Raw genomic sequence first — 20,581 nt, 5'->3', positions numbered from 1 at the left:
ACAGGTCTTATTTGGTTGGTGACAGACTGGAAGGTGAGTACATCAAACTGGGGGCTGGCTGACTTTCATGCACCTCTTACAATCCTTCAACCTCAATTTGTGTTTTGTTATAGGGATGGAGACGCCGGGCAACACCAGCTTGGGTCTCATCTAAAGTCCCACCTAGTCCATTATGTTTAAAGCAACCAGGGATGGAGACGCCTTGCTTACAGCTTGGTGCCTCATCTAAAGTCCCACCGTGCGATTTTCGTGCGTTTTTGGTGGATGCAGTTTTTGATTTGACCCTAGTGTTTTCCGTATACAGGGATGGAGACCAATAGCATGACCTGCTTGTCTCATATAAAGTCCCAAAGGAAATAAGGGATTTCAAAGGCAGTGTGCTTTACAGGCCATGCCCCATATACAAAATCCCTTCCTATCCATATACTGCATCCACCAAGGGGATGGAGGTGTAATGCTTTTCAGCTGGTCTTCTCCAGTTTGCACCATGGTTATATTTTAACCTAATTATTTGAACTTTTTGAGACAATAGCCAGTCGTGCATGGGGATGGGTTGGGGGAGGTTGGGCTGTCTCCCTCTCACCTGTTCCCCATCCACCCATTAGCGGCCATGTGCCTCCAGTGTGAGGACACTAAATTAAGAGTGTAGGACTGCAGATTTAAACAGGGTGCCGTGACGTGGCTCTGCAGCTTTCACATGCGTTTGCAAATGTGTGTCAACTAAACCCCTGTTCTTTGTACCAAGAGACAGGTCTTATTTGGTTGGTGACAGACTGGAAGGTGAGTACATCAAACTGGGGGCTGGCTGACTTTCATGCACCTCTTACAATCCTTCAACCTCATTTTGTGTTTTGTTATAGGGATGGAGACGCCGGGCAACACCAGCTTGGGTCTCATCTAAAGTCCCACCTAGTCCATTATGTTTAAAGCAACCAGGGATGGAGACGCCTTGCTTACAGCTTGGTGCCTCATCTAAAGTCCCACCGTGCGATTTTCGTGCGTTTTTGGTGGATGCAGTTTTTGATTTGACCCTAGTGTTTTCCGTATACAGGGATGGAGACCAATAGCATGACCTGCTTGTCTCATATAAAGTCCCAAAGGAAATAAGGGATTTCAAAGGCAGTGTGCTTTACAGGCCATGCCCCATATATAAAATCCCTTCCTATCCATATACTGCATCCACCAAGGGGATGGAGGTGTAATGCTTTTCAGCTGGTCTTCTCCAGTTTGCACCATGGTTATATTTTAACCTAATTATTTGAACTTTTTGAGACAATAGCCAGTCGTGCATGGGGATGGGTTGGGGGAGGTTGGGCTGTCTCCCTCTCACCTGTTCCCCATCCACCCATTAGCGGCCATGTGCCTCCAGTGTGAGGACACTAAATTAAGAGTGTAGGACTGCAGATTTAAACAGGGTGCCGTGACGTGGCTCTGCAGCTTTCACATGCGTTTGCAAATGTGTGTCAACTAAACCCCTGTTCTTTGTACCAAGAGACAGGTCTTATTTGGTTGGTGACAGACTGGAAGGTGAGTACATCAAACTGGGGGCTGGCTGACTTTCATGCACCTCTTACAATCCTTCAACCTCATTTTGTGTTTTGTTATAGGGATGGAGACGCCGGGCAACACCAGCTTGGGTCTCATCTAAAGTCCCACCTAGTCCATTATGTTTAAAGCAACCAGGGATGGAGACGCCTTGCTTACAGCTTGGTGCCTCATCTAAAGTCCCACCGTGCGATTTTCGTGCGTTTTTGGTGGATGCAGTTTTTGATTTGACCCTAGTGTTTTCCGTATACAGGGATGGAGACCAATAGCATGACCTGCTTGTCTCATATAAAGTCCCAAAGGAAATAAGGGATTTCAAAGGCAGTGTGCTTTACAGGCCATGCCCCATATATAAAATCCCTTCCTATCCATATACTGCATCCACCAAGGGGATGGAGGTGTAATGCTTTTCAGCTGGTCTTCTCCAGTTTGCACCATGGTTATATTTTAACCTAATTATTTGAACTTTTTGAGACAATAGCCAGTCGTGCATGGGGATGGGTTGGGGGAGGTTGGGCTGTCTCCCTCTCACCTGTTCCCCATCCACCCATTAGCGGCCATGTGCCTCCAGTGTGAGGACACTAAATTAAGAGTGTAGGACTGCAGATTTAAACAGGGTGCCGTGACGTGGCTCTGCAGCTTTCACATGCGTTTGCAAATGTGTGTCAACTAAACCCCTGTTCTTTGTACCAAGAGACAGGTCTTATTTGGTTGGTGACAGACTGGAAGGTGAGTACATCAAACTGGGGGCTGGCTGACTTTCATGCACCTCTTACAATCCTTCAACCTCATTTTGTGTTTTGTTATAGGGATGGAGACGCCGGGCAACACCAGCTTGGGTCTCATCTAAAGTCCCACCTAGTCCATTATGTTCAATGTACGGTTAAAAGTAGACACACACACATCATAGTTGAACTGGATGGACTGATGTCTTTTTTCAACCTCACTAACTATGTAACTATGTAACAAGGTAAAAATTAAACTAGCAGTTTCAGGCCGTGTTTTTATGTTTTAAAGAAACAAAATAAAAACAATTATCACAAGGTACTTGAAAATGAATGAGCAGCAGTGATGGAGGTTGCCAAGAAAATAATTAAGGCAAAATGATAGCAGGAACGTTGTCACCAAATAAAAAACAAGTCGGCACAAACCGGTGCTTTGGTGAGATTACGAACACCTTTGGTAAAGGAAAACCTGTTAACCCCCCCCCAAATCAGACCTGGGCACAACAATTCCTAGTATATCCATTACTGTCATAGGTTTTAGAGCCTTTTACAAAGCCTTGTGGAGATCATGCTTAAAAAGACAAAAAATGAAACCTGTATGACAGGTGCTCTTTTAGGAGTTTATATCCAATAAAGAGCAATTCCAATCCAAACAATATTCGGTTTAATCCCATATAAGAACTGTTAAACTGTAAGATTACATTTTTGTTCCGGATGCAAGGGGCCAGACCTTGACGGGGACCTGGATGGTAAGGGGGGCAGACCCTGATAGGAACCCGGTAGGTAAGGGAGGCAGACCTTTACGGGAACCTGGATGGTAAGGGGGGCAGACCCTGACGGGAACCCGGTAGGTAAGGGGGGGGCAGACCTTGACGGGAACCTGGATGGTAAGCACGGCAGACCCTGACGGGTACCCGGAAGGTAAGGAGGGGGCAGACCCTGACGGGTACCCGGAAGGTAAGGGGACCAGATCCTGAAGGGAACCCGGATGGTAAGGGGGGCAGACCCTGACAGGAACCCGGGTAGTAAGGGGGCCAGACTCTTATGGGAACCCGGATGGTAAGGGGGCCAGACCCTTACGGGAACCCGGATGGTAAGGGGGGCAGACCCTGGCGGGAACCCGGATGGTAAGGGGGGCAGACCCTGGCGGGAACCCGGATGGTAAGGGGGGCAGACCCTGGCGGGAACCCGGATGGTAAGGGGGGCAGACCCTGGCGGGAACCCGGATGGTAAGGGGGGCAGACCCTGGCGGGAACCCGGATGGTAAGGGGGGCAGACCCTGGCGGGAACCCGGATGGTAAGGGGGGGGGCAAACCCTGATGGGAACCCAGTTTTTAAAGGGGGGGGAGGACCCTGACAGGAATCTGGATTGTAAGGGGGGGTGGAGTGGGAGAACCTGACAGGAACCTGGATGGTGGGGGGGGGGGGGAGCGGGAAGAACCAGACAGGAACCTGGATGGTAGGGGATAGGGGGATAGACGACCCTGATGGGAACCCGGATGGTAAGGGGGAAGACCCGGACAGGAGCCCGGATGGTAAGGGAGGGGGGGGGATAGACGACCCTGATGGGAACACGGATGTAATGGGGGCAGACCCTGATGAGAAGAAAGGAGGGGGGGGGGGGGGAGACCTTGTGGGAACCCAGATGTATAGGAAGCAGACCCTGACGGGACTCAAATGTAAGGGGAGCAGACCCTGACGAGAACCCAGATGCAAGAGCTTTTTTTTTGGAATTTTAAATTTGTTTTACTGAAGTTTTTACCTGTTTTTCTAAATCTTATCCAGATTACAAAAAGAAAAACATTTTTTTTGGCATGAGAATATTTGTAAAATATACAATGTGGTCTCTGTACTGAAAATTTTGGAGACCCCTCATCTAAATCATTTGTGGGTTTAAATCGATGATTGTTTTTAAACACAGTGATGTGAAAATTCGAAGGAGAAGGATGGAAAAACTTTTATTGAATGAATAAATTTCTAACAACGTACGTAGTTTGTGTTCAGGAGAGTCCATTCACTCCAAAATTAAATGTTAAAAGCATACAAAACTTACAAAGTACTTTTAGTGGACATTTTGTCCAGTCATTGAATGTAGTAAGAAGTTTTACGGATGTTTGTAGGAACGTTCATCTACTAGTGTATGGCCGGCTGAAGGCGATGGCCGATGGGTATATTTTCGTCTACTTCTAATGAGTGGAAAGCACAACAATCTCATATGTTTCCATATAAGCGAGCATTGGAGGCGCACACATAGAGCAGAAGCCCTGTAACCCAGCGTTAGTCATCCCTCCTCCTCCTCCTGCGAGCAAAAAAACAGCTGATGAAACCTGAGAGCTGCTCTGCTGCGGCTTATTGAGCTGACATTCCTTTTTCCCGGCCTCCTCCCTGCTTTATGAATGAAGCTGGGAGCCACACAAAACCCATTCATGTACAATTCAGCGCTCACAAAGGCCGGCCTCCTGAGAACAATCCGTCAAGGCTGAAAACCGGCGTGATTGGTTTAGGGCCATCTACAGACGTCCATTACGGGTTTTTTTGGAGTGTAGCGGCGTTCTCGTGACCCCGGTTAATGCACGAGAGTAAATCCAGACGGCACAATTCTCAAATCAAATCACTAGACAGGAGCACTTACTGTAACTCTCCATCTTAATGATACATATTTGTTCTGAGGGCGACCCAACCCTCAACATAATCACCGGCTGCATGGAGCCCCATGGCAAAAAGGAGCCTGGAAATGGATATCTTGTATCAGGGAGGATTCTTCACAAGCGTTTTTGCGCACACAGCTGGCAACACTTACAATTTTTTTTTGGGGGGGGTGGGGGGCATTTTACGTTTTTACTTTTATGGCCAATTTTTTTTTGGGGGGGGGGAATTTTACGTTTTTACGTTTATGGCCAATTTTTTTTTGGGGGGGGGGAGGGGAGGTGGGGCATTTTAAGTTTTTACTTTTATGGCCAACTTAGATCTTTGCATGTACGTAGAGGTGCTTTTTTTATTGTAGCATAAGGCAGGTGTGTTTTCATGCATCAATGTGCATTTATTTTTGTGCGCGGACGCACATTCTCAATGTGTTTTTTTTTTTACATAGGGCTTTAAAACTGCTCTGTTGCATTTTTGACGCATTTTTAAAGTGTTTCCGATGCGTGTTCTAGTAGCCTGTTTCCCAGAATGTACCTGTGAAACGTGGCCATGTGACTCAAAATTCACCGAAAATGCAATGCAGGTGCATTTTTGCCACATTCTCTATTCATTTTAATAGGAAACTGCGATTTTGGTGCGGTTTTGAAAACCACATCAAAGATGCAGCACGTAAGACTTTTCAAAAACGTATCCCACCTGCAGCACAGTGGTGTGAAGAGTCCCATAGGATTTAAAGGAGTTGCGTTTTAAGCACAGTAAAACCAAAGCAAAAATGCATCAATGTAAAAGCAGCCTTAGGGGAGGGGGTAACTGAATTTTTCTTTGCAAAATGACTTGAAGTCTCTGCCTCCACCCCACCATAAAAGGACTTGCGCAGTCTCTGCCTCCACCCCACCATAAAATGACTTGCGGTCTCGGCCTCTACCACACCCATGAAATGACTTGAGGTATCTGCCTCCAGCCCCCCCCCCCCCCCAACCATAAAATTACTTGTGGTATCTGCCTTCACCCCCACCATAAAATGACTTGCGACCTCTACCTCACCTATGAAATAACTTACGTTGTCTGCCTCCACCCCACCATGAAATGACTTTCGGTCTCTGCCTCTACCCCACCCATGAAATGACTTGCTTCGTCTGCCTCCAACCCCATCCCACCATTGTGCGGTGTCTGCCTCCACCCCCACCATAAAATGACTTGTAGTCTCTGCCTCCACCACTATCAAATGAATTGCGGTCTCTGCCTCCACCCCCACCCATGCTATGACTTGCGTTGTCTGCCTCCAACCCCATCCCACCATAAAATGACTTGTGCGGTCTCTGCCTCCACCCCCCACAATAAAATGACTTGCGGTCTCTGCCTCCCACCCCACCATAAAATGACTTGTGGTCTCTGCCTCTACCCCACTAATGAAATGACTTGTGTTGTCTGCCGCCAACACCATCCCACCATAAAATGACTTGTGCGGTCTCTGCCTCCACCCCACTATAAAATGACTGGTGGTGTCTGCCTCCACCCCACCCCACCATAAAATGACTTGGGTTGTCTGCCTCAAACTCCATCCTACCATAAAATGACTTGTGTGGTCTCTTCTTCCACCCACACCATAAAATGACTTGCAGCGTCTGCCTTTACCCCCACCATAAAATGACTTGTGTGGTCTCTTCTTCCACCCACACCATAAAATGGACTTGCGGCGTCTGCCTTTACCCCCACCATAAAACGACTTGGGGTCTCTACCTCCACCCCTACCCCCACCATAAAAATGACTTCCGGTGTCTGCCTTTACCCCTACCATAAAATGACTTGGGTGTTTTACCTCCACCCCCACCGTAAAATAACTTGTGCGGTCTCTGCCCAAACTCCCACAATAAAATGACTTGCGATTTTCGCCTCCACCTCTACCATAAAATGACTTGTGGTCTCTGCCTTCACCACTCCAAAAGTTATAGTAATGATGATTAATAATAATAAAACAACAACACAAAGGCCTCGTATACATAGGGCATAGTAATGTGTACCCCATGCAAGGGCCACGTTTACCCACACAGGGAGGCACCCACAAGAATGGCAAATTAGGAGCAGCATCTGTATGGCTGCTGCATCCTAATAGACACCAATAGGACTGCCTGAATGGGGATGCACAGAACACCTGTGCTTCTGGTGCTGGTAAACACGGCCCTCGCGCAGCATCTCACTGTAGTATGCCCTGTCTGAATGAGGCCTAATAATAATAATAATAGCTGTTTTTTGCCGGTATAGGGGGGGACCTTGAAAAAGCAGCGGGATAAAGAGGACCAAGATGGCGGCTTGGAATGGAGACTCTGACACAACGCGGGATCCACCAGGCAGGTAAGGAGGAATGAAAAGGAGGGAAGGCGGGGGGGGGGGGGGGTTTGGTGGTTGGGGAGATAAAAGTTCATTTTAATACCTGTTGCCAAAGCATCAAAGCAGCCTTTGGCTTCTATCGGACTTCTAATGCGCAAAATGCAGCAAAAATGGAGGTACTCTACATTACAAAACGCACTGCACTACAACGAAGAGATAGGACACCATTTTTTATTATAGGGAACTTGGAGATTTGCATTGAAACAAAAATGCAAACAAAAAATTGTCAAATTGTGTATTTCATACTCTGATAATCACCCCCTGCACAGTATATGGAGGGTGACAATCTTCAGAGCATCCAGTTCTGTTGACTTGATGTTGCTACCCTGCCACCCCCTGCCTGATCATTTAGTATGCACCACCTCTCCCACCAATCAGCTTATAGGGAAGAGCCTCTCACTGAAAGGCCGAATATCACTTTCAGCTGGAAACAAGTATTTGAGTCAAACCAAGGCTTGCATATTCAGGGCAAAGCAACATTGGTCCCTTTCCTCTGACCTAAACTATTCCACTGTCCCCCTCCACAGATGCATACTTACCTCCATCTGACAGTCACAGTTGCATTGTTCGTTGACATACAGAGCCACTCGTCTTCAGCGTCCTGGCCGCGCCTGTACAATACAACCCCATCTACAATGGTCTCCGGCCTCGGGACCAAGCTCCATAGAGGTCTACGGGGCCCTAATACACAGGTATGGCCCAGACATCGAAGACATGCGCTCGGGATGTAAGCAAACAATGGGACAGTGACTGTCAAATGTCAGTAAGTATGCATCTGTGGAGGGAGGATGAGTTGGTTTGGGTCAGAGGGAGGATAAGTGCATTTTTCTACAGTATTGGTTGTTGCTGACAAGTTTAACCACTTTAATGCCGGGCACTTGCCCCCCCTTCCTGCCCAGGCCAATTTTCAGCTTTCAGCGCTTTCGCACTTTGAATGACAATTGCACGGTCCTGCAATGCTGTACTGGAAACAAATAATTATTTTTTTGAGGCTGAAAGAGCTTTGTTTGGTGGTATTTAACCACCACTTTTTTTTTTTTTTTTGCTTAAATGAAAAAAAAAAAAAAAGGTTTTCTTTGTTACAAAATTTAGTAAATATGTAATTTTTCTCCTTCACTGATGTGCGCCAATGAGGCTGCACCGATGGGCACTAATGAGATGGCACTGATGGGCATTGGTCAAGAGGCACTAATATGCAGCACTGATGGGCACTGATATGCAGCACTGATAGGAAGCAATAAGCAGCACTGATAAGCACAGATCGGCACTGATTGGAATCAATGATGAGCATCACTGGTGGGCACTGGGACACATCACTGATGTGGCTGCATTGATAATTAATGTACTGATTATCAGTGCAGACCCCCCATCAGGAGAGCCACTTATCGGCTCTCCACTACTCACACCTTGTCAGCGTGAGTAGAGGAATGCCGATAGCCAGCACTTCCTATTTACACTGTGATCAGAAGTGATTCGACACAGCTGATCCCGTGATAAAGAGCCTACATCATAGACTCTTTACCGTGATCGGAGATGCGGTGTTTCCGGGTGACACGCCGCACCACCGATCGCCACGCTGCGTATGATGCCCAGTCAGGACAATGGAGCCCCCGCCCAGCCATCATTCTGCTATAGGCTGGGCAGGAAGATGTTAAACAGCCTTTTAAAGTGTTACTAAACCCACAACAGTAAAATCAGTCTTTATAAAAACAGTAAAATCAGTCTTTATAAAAACAGTAAAATCAGTCTTTGAGCCAAACCAGGTCTTTGTGGACGCCATCACGCTATCCAGCAGTAGAGAAGTGTTCTGGAGGCGAGTGGTTCACATTTCCTACATGCTTGTACGCATCCTATGTTTGTGAGTATATTGTACGCTGCCCATTTTGATTTTAATAAAATTTTTAGTGGTAATGCACAAGGTCGGTGCCCCCCTTCTCTTGTTGTCTTACAGTGTTTCTGGATACCCTTGGTCCTGAGGGGGCAGCAAGACCACCTTATCTGTGCTAAAAAGACCATTCAGAACATTCACCTTCCCGCATACCACTTGAGCGCAGGAGAGATACTGTATTTTGGACATGCCTACTAAGGCCTCCTTCTTCCTGTTTCCGGTCCAATACTCCCCCAACACACTTACTAATGATTATCAAGGAAAAGTATATAAAAAGAAAAAGGAGGGGAGTCAAATAATATGATCAGATGCCATTGATGGGTCAATACATGCCACTAGATAATTGCAAACTAGACACCAGGGAACTGAGCACACTGAACTACACCAACCATCACAGCAAGTCATATTAGCAGATACAAGGGGAATCAAGTTGGTGTGTTAACAGGCACCAAATGCTATTACACGCCTACGTATTAGGCACCATAATGGACTAGACACCAGTTAACAAGACACACTGATCTACTCAAAAAGAGCAAACCGAGTACTATGCATCTTGTGACCACACAGTATTTTCCATTCTATTGGATAATAACAAAGTGAACTGGACACAGAGTTAGAACAGCCACCAAACTAGCCAGTACCATCCCACAGCTAAGAGCTTTCACAAAACGCTGGTCAATAAAGCACAAGCTATCAAAAGCAGTTATTGGAACAGAAGATATAAAACACATCCAACAAGGACTTTACAGATTCATCATTCCAGCAGGTAGGACGTACCTGAGTCATAAGCGAAATCTCTTGGCTCCTGCTTAATCATGAGAGGCGGAGGGAAGGTCTGGCTGGGGGCGCTCCCCACCATAGCGCCATGTTCATACACTGGGTCATGGTACTCTTGTTTAAATCCTTGAGGAGGGAACTGGATACTTGGCTCCGACATCTGGCGTTGGTAAACGGGTCTGCCATCTTGCGGCAGTGCTGGGAGCGGCGGAAAAGAATTGCATGGTTCGGAGAGCTGTCTGCGAAACCTGATAGGTCATAAAAATAAATAAAATCAAACATTTTTAAAGTTAGAGAAAAAAAAAAAATCAAAAATCAAGCTACTTTTGAGAGTTTGGGTTTTGGTTTGAACAATTTCAACTTGGACTATCGAAAACAAGGATTTTCATGCCAAAATGTTTCCACAACTTTGGCTAGACTGACCCTTTAATGTACTTTTTGTGTAAGCATACTGAAGTTTTATTTCAACTGTAAATGGAGTTTGGTAGGTTGAGTAAACCCTTGTCACTTTTTATATCTCAAGACCTCCAGTGGTGAGACGTAGCTGCCATAGTTTCTAGATCCCTGACCACTTATGGGCCAGTCCTTGGGTTTCTTGTAGGCCTTGGGTCAATAAGCCCCCCTGTTTTAATTCCCAACTCTGTTCCTATCCACCTGGGAGTTTTGAGCATCCCCGGCCAGTTCTGTTACTTTCTCTATAATATAATTAACTACAAAAACAACCAGCAGGGATGGTGGGGGTCCCTCATAATGGTCACAGCACATGCAGAGATCTAGTAACTCAGATGTCACCGCTAGAATCCCTGAGGAGAGAGTGTAATGCCCTGTTCACACCTGAACAATTTGAAGCACCATTTTAAGCTTCACCACAAGCGCTTCAACACTCAGCAATAGGATTTCCATTGCATTCAGTAGTGCCCATTCACATCTGAGCATAATTTCAATTGAATCTTGCAGCTTATAGCTCAAAAAATTTACATGAGCTTCTTTTAGGACATAGTCACATGTTTTGGCCCTAAAAGACTTCAATGAGAGCATCTGAAAAATGCACATAAAAGCTAAAGCCTAAGATGCATACAAAGCACTCAAAAATGCCTGTACAAACGCTCCAAAACACACCCAATAAAGCCTAAAGATGCTTAATGCAAGTGTAAATGTAGGCAAAGTTGCACAAACTCTAAGGTTTCAATCCTTCATATAGCAGCCCTTGCCACCCCTCTGAAAAAAGATCTGTAGTGGTTGACACCGCTCACGTGAATTGGTGACTTTTAATTTTGCAATGCATAGCAGCCTTGGCATGTGTATAGCCCTAAGGAGCTGCATGCCCTAGTTTAAAGGAGTAGTTTTGGGTGGGGGTGGGTGGTTTGGGGGCACTAAAACCATGGCTTTAGCTGCCTCCTTTTCACTCCTGGCTACCACTTTGAATAAGCCCTTAAAGTATGGCTAACATTTTTTAGAGAGAAATAAATTTGAGCAATGTAGTGGAGCTTCATCATTATACACTGAATGTCTTAGACTAAAAATAATAAATGTATCTGTGGAAAGAAAGCTTAGCAGCAAATCCATACCCAAAAGGTGTTATTTTAGCAGTGCTAATGACATAGGACACAATTCCGAACAAGATTCAAAACCCTTTGCTAAAAAGCTAGTAATATTTCACTCTGCATTAGAAGTATTTGCAATGCAAAACACAAACAAAAGCAACAGAATTTTCATGTTTCTGTAGGACAACATAAAGAAGCACACGTGAAAAGACAGCCAATTAGTTGGATATTTTAGTTAGAAGTTACTTTTTGTAAATGAGTATGATCAATCTATACTTCAGTTAGCTTAAGTTGCCAATCATGGCCAAAGGTGCCTTCTTTGGACCCAATTTTCTCTTTCTTCCCTAGTAGCCCCCCCAAGCTCCATACCATTTAACACCCAACAGTCCTTATGCGACTATTAGGATGGAGGATAGGGATCTCACCTGTGATCCATGGTGTAGTTGGAGTCTGGGAGGGGCTGAGATGGAGGAAGGTGCGGGGGGAAGAGACGGTCTGGTTTAGGGTTCTGAGCTGTATTGGGTGACGCATGGTGTAATGGAGACACTGGTGTGCTGGAAGGAGTTGGCGGGTTAGAGGGCCTCATTCCAACTTGTGGTTTCTGATCATAGGCACTAAAATAATAAAAACAGAAACACATCAAACAATTAAAATATGAGGCACTAAAGTTTTAAAGGAACACAGTAGTTAAAGTAGTCGTGAAACCCTAACTGGGTGACAGACCTTTCTATATACACTCCAGCAAAGGCTGCATGGTATTTCTCAGGGCAGGTTTCCCAATGGGGACAACAGTGGACCAGGTGAACATAATTTGTGTTGAACTTGGCTACTTGAAGCCCCCGTGGGAAGACTGGGTGACATCGCTGTAGCACATAAGGAGACAGAGTTGTCACCCTATAACGGTGCTTGAACAAGGACCTTTGTGGCATGGTCGGCAGATATTATTTTACGGAGAGCTGCAGTTTTAAAAAAGTATTGAAACTTACTTTTGAAATGACTGGTGTGAGGGGGGCTATGATGTGGTGGTAGGCTCTCGTGTACAGGGGGGGGGGGGGGTGATGTGATTTAGGGGGAGGGGCTCAGATTCTGTGATGGGGGCAATCTGTGGAGATGAGGGGTTTCTAAAATAGTGGGGGGACCTTCATGTGATCGGAAGATCCTGCGTGAAGTGAAGCCTCTGATGTGAAGGGCCCTATGACCTTCCTGCTAGGGAGGTTTGGTCTCTCCATTTGTCTTGGTGACAACGGTCCCTGAAACAGAATGTAAAAAGAAATCCAAAATTCTAGAGTTGTCATGAGAGCAAGAGACGAGGGAAGCTCTTCCAATGGGAACACATTTTCAAGTGACAACTGTCTAAAATGGTAACTCCACTTTTTCCTCTATTCCTGTTGGGACTCCAGGACAGGCAACGAAGGAAAATCTCCCCGGGGAAAAATGAAAATAAACCGATAGTGGTTTTAACCCTTCCCAGCTATATCTAAAGAAAAATGATTTTGCCTTAACATATTCTTTTTTGAACATATACATTTTTAAACGTTTAAGTGATTGGGTTTACATAAACCAAGTATGGGTGGGAGACACAAACTTACGGGAGGAAAACCTTGCCATTGGAGATAAATCAGGTAATTCAAGCCACCAGTATCCACCAAATGTTTACTAGTAGAGCATTTGGATGAAGTTCATGGCCAGAAGGCCCCACTCTGTACAAAACAAAACTACACAGAAATGATAAAAGTCACCGAGTCTGTGTGTCTTACCTACAATGCGTTGTCAAGCAGACACGCAACACAGTGTAAATCACTTTAAAAGCCTGTCTCAACCATGGTATGCAAAAATGCATTACAGTCAAGAAAGCAAAGGTTAAAAAGCTTTTTGAAAACACTCTGCTGAAAAGCATTATTTTTCATCTAAAGGAACGAAAAGTCAAGAGGCCCTCAAAGAGCCCAATAAATTATAAAACTGGCAACTTTAAGGCTAGTAAATTACAAAAGGTGTCTTAATCTCTTTAGATGGCAATTGTGGATTCATATGCTGAGCTTGCAAAGAAAACATTACTAGATTCAGCAATACACACACAACTATTTTTTTTCCAAATTTCAGTAGCGGTAGTCTTAAACAAGGTCATAGAAAACATTGGTAGAATGAATGATCTATTTAAGGAATTCAAGTTTTTTTTTGGCAGGTAGAGAGAGGGAGAAAGAGCGAGCTGAGCTGGTGAGAGGGAAATAGAATGTGAGAGAGAAAGACAGCCAGCAGGCACAAGACAGAGGGTGCATATGAAAGAGATATGGAGAATGGTATGAAAGAAAGACAGAAAGAAAAAGAAAGAAAGAAAAAGAAAGAAAAAGAAAGAAAAAGAAAGAAAGAAAAAGAAAAAGAAAGAAAGAAAAAGAAAGAAAGAAAGAAAAAGAAAGAAAGAAAAAGAAAGAAAGAAAGAAAAAGAAAGAAAGAAAAAGAAAGAAAAAGAAAGAAAGAAAAAGAAAGAAAGAAAAAGAAAGAAAGAAAAAGAAAGAAAAAGAAAGAAAGAAAAAGAAAGAAAGAAAAAGAAAGAAAGAAAAAGAAAGAAAGAAAAAGAAAGAAAAAGAAAGAAAAAGAAAGAAAAAGAAAAAGAAAGAAAGAAAAAGAAAGAAAAAGAAAGAAAAAGAAAGAAAGAAAAAGAAAGAAAGAAAAAGAAAGAAAGAAAAAGAAAGAAAGAAAAAGAAAGAAAGAAAAAGAAAGAAAGAAAAAGAAAGAAAGAAAAAGAAAGAAAAAGAAAGAAAAAGAAAAAGAAAGAAAAAAGAAAGAAAAAAGAAAGAAAAAAGAAAGAAAAAAGAAAGAAAAAAGAAAGAAAAAGAAAGAAAAAAGAAAGAAAAAAGAAAGAAAAAGAAAGAAAAAGAAAGAAAAAGAAAAAGAAAAAGAAAAAGAAAAAGAAAAAGAAAAAGAAAAAGAAAAAGAAAAAGAAAAAGAAAGAAAGGAAAGAAAGAAAAGAAAGAAAGAAAGAAAGAAAGAAAGAGCAAAAGAGAGCGAGAGAAAGCGCAAAAGAGAGCGAGAGAAAGCGCAAAAGAGAGCGAGAGAAAGCGCAAAAGAGAGCGAGAGAAAGAGCAAAAGAGCGAGAGAGAGCAAAAGAGCGAGAGAGAGCAAAAGAGAGAAGGAGAAAGAGCAAAAGAGAAGGAGAAAGAGCAAAAGAGAAGGAGAAAGAGCAAACGAGAGCAAGAGAAAGAGCAAAAGAGAGAAGGAGAAAGAGCAAACGAGAGCAAGAGAAAGAGCAAGAGAAAGAGCAAGAAAAAGAGCAAGAGAAAGAGCAAGAGAAAGAGAAAGAGCAAGAGAAAGAGAAAGAGCAAGAGAAAGAGAAAGAGAAAGAGAAAGAGCAAGAGAAAGAGCAAGAGAAAGAGCAAAAGAGAGCAAGAGAAAGGAGCAAAAGAGAGCAAGAGAAAGAGCAAAAGAGAGCAAGAAAGGGAGCAAAAGAGTGCAAGAGTGTGCCAGCAAGCAAAAGAGCATGTGAACAAAAGAGCGCAAGTAAGAGTCTGCAACTGAGCGAGCCAGCAAAAGAGAGCAAGAGCAGGAGCCAGCAAAAGAGCGCAAGAGCACGAGCCAGCAAAAGAGCGCAAGAGAGCGAGCCAGCAAAAGAGCCAGCAAGAGCACGAGCCAGCAAAAGAGCGCAAGAGCACGAGCCAGCAAAAGAGCGCAAGAGAGCGAGCCAGCAAAAGAGCGCAAGAGAGCGAGCCAGCAAAAGAGCGCAAGAGAGCGAGCCAGCAAAAAGAGCGCAAGAGAGCGAGCCAGCAAAAAGAGCGCAAGAGAGCGAGCCAGCAAAAAGAGCTCGAGCCAGCAAAAGAGCGCAAGAGAGTGAGCCAGCAAAAAAGAGCAAAAAAGAACGAGCCAGCAAAAGAGCACGTGTTGGCAAAAGAGCACGTGTCAGTCAGCACTCTGAGCTCTATGCTTTCAGTGCTCACAGGAGCGATGGGCTGTGGAGGGGGGGGGGGGTGTACAGCTGGGCTCAGGCTCTCAGCAGAGCATGGAGAAGCTGAGCCAGCTGCCAGTCAGGCATCTGGGCAGATCCCAACAATATTGTCAGGATTCCTACAGAGTCTGGACTGGCTCTATGATGACGGCTGATGGCGCACTTTAGCCTGCTAAATGAGTGCATAACTAAGTGCACTCCTGTGACCAACAGAAAGTATGGTCAAAAGAGCTCTGGTCGTACTTCTAACATAGTGGAGAATATGAAAATGTAGAAGATAAAAAGGTGTGCAAATGGTTAGCTTTTTGTTCTTTTTTGTGTGATAGGCAGGACCAGGTCAGGATTATAGCCATAGAACCTTCATAAGAGTGACCAATCATTTGCGGTCATCAGCAAGTCATAAATAAGTATAATAAGTGATCTGTTGTAGGAGAAAGCTGCTGGAGAAACAATCACCAATATGAAGTCTGTGGATCAGCGGAGCCAGCTAAATCATGGCTGACACTAACCTCACGGTTCACATTCAGGGCAGCTGATAGATGTTGACAATAGACAGAGAGAGCATGAGTGAGCAGATATTTTTTTTTTTTTCTTGTATCCAACGTACAGGAAGTCAAGTGCATGAAACTCACCAATGATATATTATAATAATAATAATAATAATAATAATAATGATACATATTTTTGAACGCCATAAAGCTACAAGGACCCCATTAACGTGACATTTGGATCCTTTAGTAACACATTTGGACCATTAGTGAAAACATTCAGCCCTTCAATAGGATGTCAGACTGATTTTGCCCTTGGGAAGTCCACCACCATCTACGAAGGTACCACGATGTAGGCTTTACCTACCTGACATTGTACAGGCACTTTTCGCCATAGCTGAACTTGAAAGGCTGTTCCTGGCTGCAGGTAGTGCTCAGTTCAGAGCAGGGACTGTGCGGTTCTTTCTTGATTTTTACTGGAACACCATGAAAAGCCACTAGAAGATAAGACAGAGATGCAGTTACCTGGTTGCCTACAAGCAGAAAATGCAAACTCATGGTATCAGTAGGGAAATAGAAGCAGAACAGTAAAAACGAAAATAAAATAGAATAAGGGCAGTATAATTATCAGAAATAGGTCTTTAGGTTATCTTCTGGCAATCCTTTGTGTGCAATGTTCCACATTATGAGCTAATGAGGTACCACTGGGGTCAGTATAGTGTCATGTCAATCTTGCAAAGGGTTTCTCAAGCGAGGTTCCATAGAACCCTAGGGTTCCTCCAGAAGTTGCTAGGGGTTCCTTGAGCAATGAGCAATTTCCGCCTCTCAGATAAGTTCCCACTAACACCATTGATATTTTTATGCATCGGTAGAGGGGTAATTCTTCCCGATGTCCACAAGTGTGAGGAGGCATTTTTTCCCCACTCACCTTCACACTAATGTATCATGAGTTGTAGCTATAGTAAATTTTTAGCAGGGGTTCCCTGAGACCGGAAAGTCATTTCAAGGGTTCCTTGAAAAGGTTGAGAAAGGCTAATCTAAAAGGACTTCAGGCGCTGAAAATTGGAAAGGGGGGGGGGATGGGAAGCACAAGGAGGACCTCAAATATGTAATTAAGAAAGATGAAGATCATACATAGTCCAGTGAGCAAGCAGGTGACACAGGAAGCTGCAGAACTGCGATAGGAAATGGTGGGGTCATCATTCTGGCTAGGCAACGTGGAAGGAGTGTGTGGATTACAAGACTGCCTGAATAGATTTAAAATTATAAGGTGAAGCTGTCCAAATGCATTTATTTCAGCTGAGTTTTTAGACTTTAACATGAAATCTTGCTTTTACACTGCTCAGAATTAGACGCCAGGTGCGTCCTGGGTGTGCATATAAACATCTACTATATTTAGATCACATATGGCTTATCCTTCCCGTTAACGCTTACTTGTGTATTTTGTATCATGAGCCATGGTAATACATCAACAGAAATGACTGCTTCTCAAATGCTGTTAAAATACTTGTAGTGCTTGCTGCCTTTTGAATGCTAAACTGATATACTAAAGAGCAACAGTTGGCTGTTCCCATTACAAGATGCACATACAAACTGCAAAATGAAAGGAAAGGCTTCCACTCTTGTCCTGCATCCGTGAGCATGTACATTTTATCATTGGATTAAACATTACAAGCAACAGTCATTTTAAGCAAAAACTTTAAACTAATCCCAAGTTTAAAAAAAAAAAACATCCAAAAGCAAAAGAAGGTTTGTACTAGTGATCGACCGATATCGTTTTTTTATTGCCGATACTGATATTTTGGTCATCGCATATCGGTATCGGCCAATATTTTCGTACATTAAAGACTTTTTTTTTTTTTGACAGGTACCGTTGGAGGGATCTGGGGGTCTAAAAGACCTCTGCACCTAAAAGAATTCAAAACGCCAAGTTTGGCTGTTTTGAATGCTGTAATTTTTTGGGATTTGACACCGAGTACTCGGAAGTGATGTCATGACATCATTTCTGGGTTTTTACATGGAGACCCGATCTAGCTGCAGGCATCACTGCGGTACAAGCACTTTCCGAAATATCGGCAATATTGGTAACCTCAGGGGCCGATTCCGATATATCGGGGAAAGTGCATATCAGCTTTGCCGATAATCGGTCGATCCCTAGTATGTACCCAGCCTAACTACTGATTAACCTTTCTTGGCTATTGTTTAACAGCTACCACCATCTGAAGCATCTTTACATTCTACACTTCGTACCCTGTGGTTCCATATGAGGATTTGCAAGAACAAAAAAAAAACACAACACATGTAGAAGCAAAGCCAAATGGTAGGAAATTCGAGACCCAAGGTTTAAAGATTTTATAAAAGAAATGTAGGTATAGTAGTGCTTTGTAGTTTGCTATTAACGTGTCATTAACTAAAAGCCCAATGTACTTTGTTTTCAAACCCATAAGACAACCAGGGAGTCAATAAGCCACGTCTTAGCTACTGCCCGTTTCGTGGCTAACAAAACTTAGACCTGAGCGCAAAAAGATCCTTGCAAATACCATTTGGATTTTTTTAAGTTTTTAAGTGCCCCAAGGGGCAGCACTGGGGTTGTCAAATCCCAACCTCGGTACTACAAGCCTGGAGTTTGCATGTTCTCCCCATGCTTGCGTGGGTTTCCTCTAGGTACTACGCTTTCCTTCCACACCTCAAAAGACATGCTGGTAAGTTAATTGGCTCGTTGAGGGCTGATGTGAATGTATAATATATCTATGTAAAGCGCTGCGTAAAATTGACACTGCTATATATGTACCTGTGATAAATTAAGACCTATGACCACCTACACAATAGCTGTGCACTGCTAATTATCCTGAAAAAGAGTTTTAGAAGGGCCTATTTACACCTACATCTCCTATGGGCCCTTAACAAGATTCAATGGGCCCAAAAATATACCGGATTAATTTTTGGCCAATGCATCGCAGGTATGAGTTATGGTGCATTGACAGATCAGGTACACTGTTTAATGTGCCAATGTTCTTTGGTGCCTCATCAGAAATGACCAGGATGGCCCCCCAAAATGCATGTACAATAAGTCCACATCAATGAGCAATAAAGTATGGAAAGTAAAAGGAAATTCATCCACTGCACTAAAACATGCCTACGTGGTGGTTTGGGTGTCACTCAAAACCCCAAAAAAATAAATTTCTGATCTTAAAAATATAACAGAGAATAAAAAGGAAGGACTAGAGAAGAGACACTAAAATAGAACACAGGAAATAGCCAATATAAAAACCAATTAAAAACGTCTAATGGAACAAATGTAAAAAAAACGGGGCAACAAGCTCTCCTTAGCCGATCTTCCCTACGGGGGCAGGTCTCACAAGCCTATGATTTATTCGCACCCTTAGAAGTCTTGGCGAGTTCATGCTATAGGACGTCTGAGATGAATTAACTTGAAATGGCAGAATACTCTCTCCATGTGCTCCATTCAATACCAATTAGCATTACACGTCACTAATGTGCATTCAGTCAATTTTTTTTTCTGAGGCTGGCCAGTGGACAACAAGAGGACAATTCAATTATTTCATTTCCTCTGGTCAGAATTCCCACATGGATCATATGTTGCAGAAGTGTAGGACTTTTTTTTTTTTTTCCAAGCTTTGAGTTTCTCTTACATCCTTTACCCCCACCCCTTGAACTTTCACATTGGAGGGGGAAAAAAGCGTGATAGCAACATACACTTCCAATTTGTTGTTGCATGAAATTATTTTATATATATATATATATATATATATATATATATATATATATATATATATATATATATATATATATATATATATATATATATATATAAAGATTTGGTATCTGAGCTATGTAGGCCGAATTAGTAGCCCAATATAAGCGTAGTAGTTTAAGCCTTTTTCCAACATTCCTATACTGCAGAAGCATGTAATGAGAAATAGAACTATTTGTATCAGTCTATGGGCATACACTTTAAGAGCCGGTTCACACTGAGGCGATCCGACTTTGGGGGGCGACCTGTGAAGTCGCGTGCACCGCGACTTGCAGAGACTTCACATAATGGAAGTCTATGCAAGTCGCTCCCAGGTCGCCCCAAAGTAGTACAGCACCCTTTTTCTAAGTCGGAGCGACTTGTGTCGCTCCTATTAGAACGGGTCCATTACTACTCAATGGACCGCGACCTACCGCGACTTGTCAGGCTGACAAGTCGTCTGACAAGTCGCGCTAGTCTGAATGGGCTCAAAGTCCAATTTGGGTGCAGCCAGCCAATACAATGTAGAGCCCATGGAGGGTAAATGGATCACAAAGTAGTCAACCAAAAACTGATCAACCAAATGGTCAAGCAATGGTAACAAAAATGGGAACTCAATTGTATCAATGTGTGTCACTGAACAATTATACAGGAGAAAGGTTGGGATGAGCTGACTACAGCGACAATATACAATTGGTTCCTATAGGAAGACGCAAGTATACCGTAGAATGTGCGCCTTGTAGTTCTTCTTTAGAGGGCATCTCCAGGAAACCCCTTTTAATTTTGGGGAAAGGTTAGATCCTGTGTCAAACTTTTTATTGTCTGTGCTCATTGGGGAGAATCACCCCTCTATTTGTACTGGTGACCATTGTCACCGAAAGAAAGTGGGGAA

General features: G+C 43.6%; 1 protein-coding gene across 6 annotated transcripts in view; it reads right to left on the bottom strand.

Moving 5' to 3' along the window:
- Positions 1-20,581, bottom strand: part of ETV1 (ETS variant transcription factor 1) — a 100,007-nt gene that overhangs the window by 28,433 nt on the left and 50,993 nt on the right. For 4 of the 6 annotated variants that reach the window (XM_082259065.1, XM_082259062.1, XM_082259063.1 and 1 more), the window contains 3 exons: positions 16,303-16,432; positions 11,936-12,124; positions 9,967-10,214 (listed from right to left, as the gene is read on the bottom strand). In XM_082259065.1, the coding sequence (XP_082115191.1) occupies positions 9,967-10,214; positions 11,936-12,124; positions 16,303-16,432 (567 nt within the window). The remainder of the gene's footprint in view (positions 1-9,966; positions 10,215-11,935; positions 12,125-16,302; positions 16,433-20,581) is intronic. The other 2 variants (XM_082259066.1, XM_082259067.1) reach the window with 1 other exon arrangement.

The sequence above is a fragment of the Pelophylax lessonae genome (assembly GCF_965119305.1).
Source record: "Pelophylax lessonae genome assembly, chromosome: 5".
NCBI classification, from domain to species: Eukaryota; Metazoa; Chordata; class Amphibia; order Anura; family Ranidae; genus Pelophylax; species Pelophylax lessonae.
Note: the sequence above shows the minus strand (reverse complement) of the source record. Positions and strands in the feature narration are given on the sequence as shown.